General features: G+C 37.3%; 1 protein-coding gene across 1 annotated transcript; it reads left to right on the top strand.

Annotated features, from left to right (window-relative positions):
* Window positions 1-2,777: 2,777 nt before the first annotated feature.
* Window positions 2,778-11,137, top strand: SNRPB (small nuclear ribonucleoprotein polypeptides B and B1). The gene is made up of 7 exons (XM_053693346.1): window positions 2,778-2,913; window positions 5,988-6,139; window positions 7,629-7,740; window positions 9,748-9,900; window positions 9,996-10,137; window positions 10,330-10,455; window positions 10,974-11,137. Exons 1-7 carry the CDS (start codon window positions 2,911-2,913, stop codon window positions 11,009-11,011), a joined length of 726 nt encoding a protein of 241 aa, XP_053549321.1. The 5' UTR covers window positions 2,778-2,910; the 3' UTR covers window positions 11,012-11,137.
* Window positions 11,138-11,417: the final 280 nt, after the last annotated feature.

The raw sequence follows: 11,417 nt of genomic DNA, 5'->3' as shown, positions 1-11,417 counted from the left end.
CCAAACTCCTCCTTCTTGTGGGTCTGGTAGTAATCACTCCCGTTAGTGCAGGTGACATCACAACTAACTAATTGCAGCTCAAAGTTATCCAGATTACATGAGACAAACGTTCAGATGCCTTGCACATGCGTGAAACTACGGGCACGCGTCATTGATTTTACAAGTTAGAGCCTTTTCATTGGACGCAGCTCACGTCACACATAGACGTGCCCACTGATTGTCTAGGAGGAGTTTGCTGCCATTTTATGTTTTCTTTTGTCCTGCATGAAGTGTTAACGGATGCAGGGGCAGACTGAGATCAACCAGGGCCCCTGGGAAAAAAGTGTGTCAGGGCCCCCCATCTCCGCTTTGCTCCACCTACCTAACTCCTCTGCCCCTCCTCTCCCATATTGCCCCTCCCACCTCACATGCCCCTCCCACCCCATATGCCCCTCCCCCTCCATGTTTTTAATTGACATATAAAGAGACAATTTTTTCCTTAAATATGTTTAATAAGAACTAAATGTTGTAAATTAACAAGTGCTTGTGCAAAAAAATATCCCCCCTACCTATATGCACTACAGTATGGAGCAGAAAGTAGTGAGGGGCAGACAAGGGGTTAAAATCACTTCTGTTTATTAGTTACTGGCAGCTAAAGAGGTAAAATAAATCATTCATTTGTATGGTGCATCCCTGACAGCACCAGGAATGTGCCCGAAAAGGAAGAGGGAGGAGCATGGTGAACCAGCTGGTGTTCTGTAATGTTTTCCTACCGTGTTTCCTTCTCCTACCTATGGCCACGCCTACAATAAACTATCAAATACCCTATGCACACATGCACTCACTGCAGCAGTCAGCAAATATTACAGAACACTGTTCACAATTTTGGCACTAGCTGGGGACATCAAAATACCAGTGCGAAAAAAGGCTTCCTACAACTATGTTCTTTTATTCTGTATATTCAATATTATTATACTGATTTCTTTGATTAAAGGAGTGAACGTATTTCAATAAAGCAGACATAATATAAATACTTACAAAATGGGAATGTATTAGCGTTTCATCATGAAAGGGAATGTTTGTAACTATTCATATTATGTCTGCTTTATTAAAATAAGTTCACTCCTTTAATCAAAGAAATTAGTATAATAATATTGAATATACAGAATAAAAGAATATTTAACTGCGGCAGTGAGTGCATGCGTGCAAATGGTATTTGCAAGTTTATTGTAGGCGTGGCCGTAGGTAGGAAAACGTAACGCGGTAGGAAAACATTACAGAACCCCAGGCAGCCAGTGCTCTGTTGCTATGTGTGTACTGTAAAGATGAATATATACAGATACTGAGCTAAAAATCCAGTAGAAAACCTTTTAAAAACTTACTTAGACGTTCCCAGTTTAGCACAGTTGATGAGGTTAGGCTGAGACACCCAGTGACAGGGAGGGACTGGGAAAGCAGAAATAGCAGACACTTCCCCCTCCCCCTGTATTTGAAAAAAGACAGATAACACAAACAAGAGCAGCACAAATCTGTCGACTTGGGTCTACATCTGATACTTTGCAGCTTGGTTAGGAATCTGGAAATCAGCACAATGTTATTAAAAAATAAGCAAAACTATACATTGTTACAAAAACACTCCCATATGGGCTATATCATCTACAAAGCAGTTATCCAAAGAAAAATCTAGTGTACAATGTCCCTTTAAAGTTGGATCACATCCCAAAACTTAAAGGGACGGTTTACCTGATATTCAAAACCTTGACGGCACAGAGAGAAATCACATAATCTTTGGGATTTTTTTAGACCTTGTATAGTAATGTTGGCGTCTCTGTTTCACATAAAGAACACTACATAGGAACATAAAAATTTCTCAAGATAAAATCTGTGTTTCTGAAAAATTTTAATGGCCTCGCTGTACAGACGAGAATTCTTAGAATATCTCATCTGAGCAGTGAGGTTTTGAATATCAGGCTCACAGAGAGAACAATTGAAAATTAACACTGTATTACTCATCTCTCCTAACCCCCACTGGGAATGGAATTTCTTCTGCTGGTTATGCATACACACTGCACTAAAAACGCACTAGCACAGGGTTTGTATATTGATCAGTGTTGATGGATTTAGTCTGTTTACCACCACCTTATCATGAGTTTTGACTGAACAGTTCCAGCATACTAATTACATTATATTTCCCTTGTTTTAATTTAGATACAGACTTCAATTTGTAACTTTTAATTTACTTCTATGAACAAATTGTATTTGTTCTCTTGGTAACTTTTGTTGAAAACAGGGATGTATGCTCAGGAGCGTGTCCATGTATAGAGCACTATATGGCAGCAGTCTTGCAAAAATGTTATCCTTATGTAAAAGCACTAAATGGCAGCACTATTTCCTGCAATATAGTGCTCCAAACGCCTACCTAGGTATTTCTTTAAAAAGATTAACATGAGAACAAACCAATTTATAATAATAAGTTAAATGGAAACGTATTCTAAATAGTATGCTCTGTCTGAACCATAAAATAATGTTTGGGTTTCATACCCCTTTATTGTACAATGTATACTATTTTAAAACGTTTCCTGGTGTGTTCTTAGATTCAAGTAATTGAGAGATATTTTGTATCTATTTTGGAATATTCAATACTAAAATATCGATTTAATTAAACAGTTCAATAACGTTGCTTGGATACAGAAAAACCAATGCCTAACTAAGCTGATTTTTTTTTTAATTTTTATGTTCCTCTATATTTCCAGCAGAGAGCGCTCTAAAAGAAGCTCACTATATATTCTGCAGATCTTGAACGCAAGCGAGGGGCTTCCGGTTTCTAGTAACACTTCCGCTATATAAAGGCGCCGCCGAAACAAGGCTGTGAGGCGCAATTTTTTCCTTTCTCTGAATCGGTCGTGAATCAGCGGCATCCGCGGAGCAATCATGGTGAGTATTTGTGAAGATAACCTGTGGGTTAGCATTGCGTTATGCACGATGGTATTTGTTGAATTCTGTGGGGACGAGTCTCGATGGCTCTTGGTTTGTGGGTGGCGGTTTCCTACTCTGAGCTAGGGCAGTAGTATCGGGGGGAAAACGTGTAAGTTAATCTATTTAGGCTGTAACTTAATCTATTTAGGCTGTAACTTACGCAAATATTATCCAAGAACATATTAATCTGTAATAGAAATTTATTTTTCATTAACGTGATGGGCTATTTTGCGTAAATGGTCATGAAACACCGCATGATTCTTTGTTAAAAACAAACAAAATCTATAACCTATAATGCTGCAAATTGCTAAAAAATGATTTGCATATGCAAGTTTCCTTTTTGGCCTGCTAAGAAATAATCACCATTTTTATTAAAATCAAGTTTGTCTTTTTGTAGCATTAAAAAACGAACTAAACTATGCACGTTTATTTCTAATGTAGGTAAAGTTGAGGCCTTGTATAGTTTGACCTGCAACACCATTGTTGGGTCCAATTATTTTGCAAGTGTCGAAAGCGGTTTTTTATACAAAACAGTACACTTGTTCGGAACATTATTTTAAATTTATTTTGAAACCAAACGTTTGAACACAGCCGATTACAGCGCTCTATTGCTGGTGCATAAGTTTTTAGTTGAACAGCAAACATTTTTAAAGGATATGAAGGTCAACATTTCATAATTCAAAGCATGCAATTTTTAGAGGCATTTCAAATCGTTATATTTCAAATGTACATTCTCCCCTCAGCTAGTCTTTGAATAGCATATCTAGGTAGGCAAAGAAGCAGCAATGCACCACGGGGTGCTAGATGGTTATTAGTGGCTGCCAACCCATGCCTCTTGTCTTTGGTTCATCAGATGTATCCAGCAATTCCTTGTAATACCTTGCTGCTCACAAGCTGACCTTAAATGTGCACTATTTTTTTTTTTTTTATTTAAATGCATTGTTAATGTTATTGCAGTATAGCTTACCTATAATTGTGGCTGACAGTTAAAGGGACAGTCAACCCAAATTTTCAAATAGGCAATTCCTATAAAGTTAACGATTCTTATTTTGCACTGTAGCCTAAATCGTTTCCAAGCATTTGTATGTACTTTTTTTTTCTCTTGTGGCTTTTTAAAATGCCTGCCTTCTCCCATATTTCGTCATCAGGATCTTCATTGTCCAGCTCTAACTCTTAATTCTCAGCCGTCCACACTCCCATGTTTTGCGCATGCGCAGAGTGCCACTATCGCTGTAGGGGGAAGGTTTTAAAAGGGAACTCTAGATTTAGAGTTCCCTTTTAAAACCTTCCCCCTACAGCGTTAGTGGCACTATGCGCATGCGCAAAACATGGGAGTGTGGACGGCTGAGAATTAAGAGTTAGAGCTGGACAATGAAGATCCTGATGACGAAATATGGGAGAAGGCAGGCATTTTAAAAAGCCACAAGAGAAAAAAAGTACATACAAATGCTTGGAAACGATTTAGGCTACTAAATTAGGTTATAGTGCAAAATAAGAATCGTTAGCAACTTTATAGGTATTACCTATTTGGGTTGACTGTCCCTTTAAAATCCACTCCAGAGCTGAATGCATCCGCTGAGTCAGTGGCAATATGAATATGTAAAGCCACCAGTAGTGCACTGCTGCTTAGTCTACCTAGGTATGCTTTTCAATAAAGTATACCAAGAGAACAAAGTAAACGTTATCAGTGTACACAATACATTTAGATTTGATAGAAATATTTTGGGTTCCATTTCCCTTTTTTAACTTGGCTAAACATACACAGCTTATTGTACTGCTTAAAGTGAAGGTCAATTTTCATCAATGAGTGCCCGGTTTTTAAAAATACTTTTTAAAACAGGGGCACTTTCATTGATGAAAATTAACATTGCACTGGATTTTAAGAAATACTTACCTTTTTCTCCTGCAAAACCGGATCGCCGATCTCAGCCTCAGTTCCTCTGTAGTGACGTCAGAAATGACAAAAACCGGCTTCCTCCAATCATGGCTTGCACCCCAGAGCGTCCAGCTCGTGATGCCTGGCTGTGATTGGAGGAAGCCAGTTTCGTCATTGCTGTTGTCTACAGCAGGAAGAAGAAGGAGGGAGATCGTTGATCCGGCATTGCAGGAGTAAAAGGTAAGTATTTCTTAAAATCCAGTGCAATGTTAATTTTCATCAATGAAAGTGCCCCTGATTTTAAAAGTATTTTTAAAAACTGGGCACTCATTGATGAAAATTGACCTTCACAGGGCTGTAATCAGTTACTTGCTTTAGTTCCTTAGAATATGTAAGTTTTCAGCTATCAACAATACTGTTAAACACAGTAGTACCATTCGGGCCCTGCCAATGATCCAATCCTCTGTGCTAGTTGCATAACTAATATTCCTAAGTAGTGCTGCTGATTGGAACCAATTTGATGCAAAGTATTTTTGTTGTAATAGGTCAGTGCCAGTTTGCTTTACAAGTTATCAATGAAGATATAAAAAATGTACTTAAGCTCCCAGTTTAGCACTGTTGATGAGGTTAAGCTGGGACACCCACTGAAATGGGCTGATAAAGCAGGAAGGGCAAACCCTCCCTTGTATATGTTAAGACCATTACACAAACTGACACAAGCAGGAATCAGTAGAATTCAGTCAATCTGATACTTGGGGACTTTGTGCTGATTTTCAGACTCCTAACAATGTCACAAAAAAGCAAAACTATACATCGTTAAAAAATAATCCCAAATAGGCTATATAAATGGATCTGCAAAACATTTATGCAAAGAAAAATCTAGTGTACAATGTCCCTTTTTAAAGAACATTTCTCCTTTGAAACGTATTGCAAAATGCTTTTCAATCAATTTTGAAATGAACGATTATAAAAAAATGTAACTTTTTTTTAATTTTAAAGTACAGAATGTGCAAAAAAATAAGTTGCTCATGACAGTGAATAGGTTAAAAATAATCTGAAACATTAATTGGGTAGGTGGGGGCATATATTTATATCAATTTTTTTTTTCTGTTTTGTATAGTTGGATGTTTTGTTTATGTTTTTTTTTTTTCTCCAGACGGTGGGAAAGAGCAGCAAGATGCTGCAGCACATTGACTTCAGGATGCGCTGTATCCTGCAGGATGGTCGCATTTTTATAGGGACATTTAAAGCCTTTGACAAACACATGAACCTCATTCTGTGTGACTGTGATGAATTCAGAAAGATTAAGTGAGTATTGAAAAAGATCATCAGTTGCTAACTTTAAAGGAATAGTCTAGTCACAATTAGGGCTAGCTTTATTAACGCTGAGGCGTACAGGGGCGCGTATACGTGCCTCAGCTCACCTGTTGCGGGGTGAAATTATCCGCAGGTAATTAACATTGCACACAAGCACAATTTTGCGCTCGCGTGCAATCCCGCCCACGCGCGGGCAGGAGCTGTCAATCTCCTCGGTCAGACTCGACCGAGGAGATTGAATTTCGCCACAATAGAGGTGGGTCTGGTGACAGTTGCTTGATAAATCTAGCCCTAATTAAAGTGAAAGTAAATGTGGTCCCATTTGAACAAAGTACTGCATTGCCTAACTGTATAATAAGCAAATCGCTTTTTTTTTTTTTCTGCTAATGTATTGATTTATGCTTTTTTTTTTTTTTTTTTTAATACATTCTTTTTATACCGATATGCTGCTGACTCCTCCCATCTACTTCTTCCTACTTTTTACAGTGTTTGCCTATAGAGCGGTCCCACCCGCTCTATACGTATTAGAGAAGTGCATTTACATGGACAATTTATGTATTTAGTTCACAACATAGTAATGAATGAATAACAATATTGTATTCATTCATTACTATGCGTTTTTTAAAAAGTGACAAGCTGCATCTTTTCATACCTCCGCGATCCGTCCTGAAAAATATAATTGCGCTTCAGTTTCTTCTTAGTCCGTCCCGAATGGTCTGCGCATGCGCGAAAAGGGCACGTGCATTGAAGAAAAAAGTAGATAGTTGATTTTACCGCATGGGCAGATGCCACGAGACAGATGACGCCGACTAACGGCCAGTATTTCAGTTGGCCCAAATAAGAACGTGACCAGGAAGCAATATGCAGCCAAAAAATTGGGTTGCATTTATCGACAATAAAATTCAGAATTTATTTCAGGAAAAAATTGATTTGCAAACAAGTTATAAAAATTTGATGAATGAAAGTCCTATTCATTTAATACATAATATGTTATAATGGTGAGCAACTAAGGAAAGTTTACTTTCACTTTAAACTTTCGTGATTCAGAGAGCATGCAATTTTAAGCAGCTTTTTAATTTACGCCTAAATCTTCTTCGTTCTCTTGGTATCTTTATTTGAAAAAACAGGAATATAAGCATGCGTTCCGGCCCATTTTTGGTTCAGAACCTGGGTGTAGCCCTTTCTGATTGGTGTCTAAATGTAGCCACCAATCAGCAAGTGCTACCCGTGTGCTGAACCTAAATGGGCTTGCTCCTAAGCTTTCTTTCAAATAAAGATAGCAAGAGAACGAAGAAAAATTAATAGGTTACGTTAGAGCAGGCATTTATGAGCAACTTTTTATCTGAATCATTAAAGTTTAATTTTGATTAGACTATTCCTTTTAATCTTTATGCTCCTGACCCCCCACCTGCTTTTGAATGTACTCTATGATAACAAGTCTGTTAAACATTTTTTTTTCTATTTTTTTTTTTTTTTGCAGGCCCAAGAACTCAAAACAGCCAGAGCGTGAAGAGAAGAGAGTGCTCGGACTTGTTTTATTACGTGGTGAGAACTTGGTGTCCATGACTGTAGAAGGCCCACCACCCAAAGATGTGAGTCCAATTGCTATATTTGTTAAAACAAGTGACTGTGATTTATATTTAACATCTTCTGTAGTACAGCATTTAACAATCAAGCGCAATTTGCATTGTTCTGCAGTTCAGGTCCCATTGTCGCTATAAAAAAAAATCTATAGTATTGCATGTTGACTCATACACCAATCAAGCAGTGATGGAGTTATCAGGGCTCTAGATCTTGCAATGTGTTATTTCAATAGTATACAAAATAAGACTAAACCTAACTTAAACATGTTATGGGATGTTCCATCTTCCAATTTTTTTTATTTTTAAATTAATCTAAAGTTAAGGCTATTAAAGTGAAACGATAGAAGTAAAAAAAAAAAAAAAAAAAAAATATGAATGACACTTTCATTCATAAAATAATTGGTGTATATACACTATCTTCAGAGATGTTTAAAACGATAAGTGTATATACACTTATCTTTAGAGGTGTTTAAAACGAAACACTACGGTTAAGAGCTGAAGCTCCGGTTGCCATTTTCAGCAATTGACAGATCTGTCAATTGCTGAAAATGGCAACCGGAGCTTCAGCTCTAAACCGTAGTGTTTCGTTTTAAACACCTCTAAAGATAAGTGTATATACGAACGATTTCATGAATGAAAGTGTTTTTTTTTTGGTTTTTTTTTTAATCATTTTGACTATCTAATAGCCTTAACTTTACGTTCACTTTAATCTAGTTGCTATTTAATGTAGTAATTGATCCTTTCCTTTTGTGAGGGTTAAACTGGCAGTAAACACCCTGAGATTTTATGTTTTGTTATGTGTAATGAAACTGCTTTAGAGTTTTTGTTTTTTTACCCTCGTGAATTGGCTCTGAAAATAGATCAATTTCTAATTAGAAATTGAAATGTGCCTTAATGACTTTCCAAGGTAACTAAAAAAACATTTACATTATACTTAATTTATGACCATTGTTAGTCTTGTTTGGACTAAAGCCCATATTGGCTACTCCAAATAAGGCAAATGGCGGGCGAAGCTGGAGTGAAAAGGATATTTTGTCTTAAATGTTTTAGCTGATCTATAGCAAAACGACAAATCTTGTTTACTGTCCCTTTAAGTTAAAATACTCAAAGCATGTAGTCCCTTATTGGGTTTTAGCAGAAAATGTCACTAGAGTGCAACTAGTTGCTATGGAATCTAACAGTGTTTGATCTGGACTCTGCATTTCTCCTAATTAGGAGTTGAAATTTTAGGATTAAATTGCAAGAAGAGTAAAAAATTGATTCAGCAGATGAAACATTTTCATGATCTATTTACATTTTAGCTAAGACTGCAAAGACCCGTTAATATTCAAGGAACAGGAAACTCATTTCAATCATAATTTGGATAAAGCTTACAACTTTCTATTTTTCCTCAATTTTTTTGGGTTTCATTTGAAAGAGCAGCTATGCTCTACTATGGGCTAACTGCACATAGGTAAATAAGATGCGTTTAAGTGCTGCTAGCTCCCAGTAGTGCATTGGTGCTCCTAAGTCTGCCTAGGTATGATTTTCAATAAATTATACCAAGAGAACAGAGCAAGTTATATAATAGAAATCAGAATATCTTATAATCACTCGGAATGGTGAATGGTTTATTTTCACGTTAATGTCCCTATATATCTGCGTACTAGTAATGTAGTTTGGTTGCTAAAATAAACAAGGTACTATTTACGTACATGTAGATTTTCTGATTATATACCATACTGCAGTTTTGCAGGATAACACATCTTGTGTGATGCCACATCTTCTGGTGCTTAAATTGGGTAGGAGGAATATTTTCTTATATCTGAAAATTCAAGTTCGAGTGGTGGGGGGCGACAATTACAATTTGTCCTTTAAATAAACGGTCTACTCCCAGAATATTGTCTAAAAAGATAGATAATCCCTTTATTACCCATTCGCCAGTTTTGGATAACGAACACTGTTTATATTAATACACTTTCCAGTTTTATTCTTGAGAGAATATATATAATTTTTTTTTTTTTATTCCTCCTATAGACTGGAATTGCCAGGGTACCATTAGCAGGAGCTGCAGGTGGACCAGGAATGGGCAGAGCTGCTGGAAGAGGTGTTCCTTCTGGTTCTCCCATGCCACAGGCACCTGCTGGCTTAGCAGGTCCTGTACGTGGTGTTGGCGGGCCATCCCAACAGGTAAGTGTTAAACTGCAGTCTTGACAACTGTTGGCATACTCTAGGTTGTAAAAACAATGTCTTAATACTACCTTTTTGTTTTTTAAATTATAAAGGTTATGACCCCTCAGAACCGTGGCAATGTCTCTGCGGCTGCAGCAGCAGCTACATCCAGCATTGCTGGAGCCCCAACACAGTACTCAACAGGTGGCAGAGGTGGACCACTCCCACCTATGGGTCGAGGTGCACCCCCTCCAGGTAAGTAATTCTAAATGGTTTGCTTTGTCAGCTAGGACATGATCTGTGATGAAAATCAGTTTGTCTGAATATGCTGATGAGTCTAAGCAGGATTACCCTGAGATCAAACTTGTCTTCTAGTAGTATTTGACCACTTCTGTCAACTACTTATAAACTTTTTTTTTTTTTTTTTTTTTTTTCTCCACCTATCAGGAATGATGGGACCTCCACCTGGTATGAGGCCACCTATGGGACCTCCAATGGGGATGCCTCCTGGCAGAGGAGCACCCATGGGAATGCCACCTCCTGGCATGAGACCACCTCCTCCTGGAATGAGAGGTGAGTATTTTGTACTTGAAGCTATATACTTTCTCAAATTAAAATTGAATTTTACAGTAGATGTGGATACAATGCAGAATTTGATTACTTAAAGTAAATTCAAAAATCTTTGCAAATATCCAGCTTACATATGTTTATAGAAGGCAGATATAACTAGTTTGCTTGTGGTAACAAACTGCCCATCTCTTCATTGCAGAACAATTTCTTACAAAACTGTAAATTAGCTCTTGCTCTACATTCAGTTTCCTATTCCAGTGAAAAACACTAGTCCTTGTTTTAAGTATGTACCACACTTCCAAATTTACCTGTAATTTTCTCCACTTATGTAAATAAAATGTAGGGATGGAATAGTAGCTCTGGCTAGTAAAACATTAGTGTATCAAAACCCAGTAGTTTAGTCTGGTCAGGCAGCCATGCTTTGTAAGGCCAAGGTGCTGAAATATTGTCTCTGAAGTAAACCTCTAAAATTTACTTAATCATATATATATAATTTTTATTTTATTTTTTTCCCTCCACAGGTCCCCCACCACCAGGAATGAGACCCTCAAGACCATAATTACCCTGACCCAACTTTTTTGACACTTCATGACATTGTTGCCTCCATAACAGGATTGTTGAAAGTTAAATGTTAATTTTTATTTTCTTTGTAAATGATGCAGTTTTTAATAAAGTATTAAACGTACAGCTTGTATGTAAATACGGTCACTTGATTTATTAGATCTCTAGTATCAGTTACACTACTTTGCTAAAGGTTTGTAAACATAAGGGTCACATGTGCATGTTTTTTGCAGTCAGACGCACATTTCTAATGACACAAGTCCATGGATCATCATTAATTACTGTTAGGAATCAGTGGCAAAGAGCACCGCAGCAAAGCTGTTAAATATCACCTCCCTTACTATCTTCCTTCCCTCCCACCCCAGTCATTCTCTTTTGCCTATGTTAGAGCAAGGAAGTGGTAA

The sequence above is a fragment of the Bombina bombina genome, chromosome 1 (assembly GCF_027579735.1).
Source record: "Bombina bombina isolate aBomBom1 chromosome 1, aBomBom1.pri, whole genome shotgun sequence".
NCBI lineage: Eukaryota > Metazoa > Chordata > Amphibia > Anura > Bombinatoridae > Bombina > Bombina bombina.
This window is presented reverse-complemented; position numbering and strand designations above follow the sequence as displayed.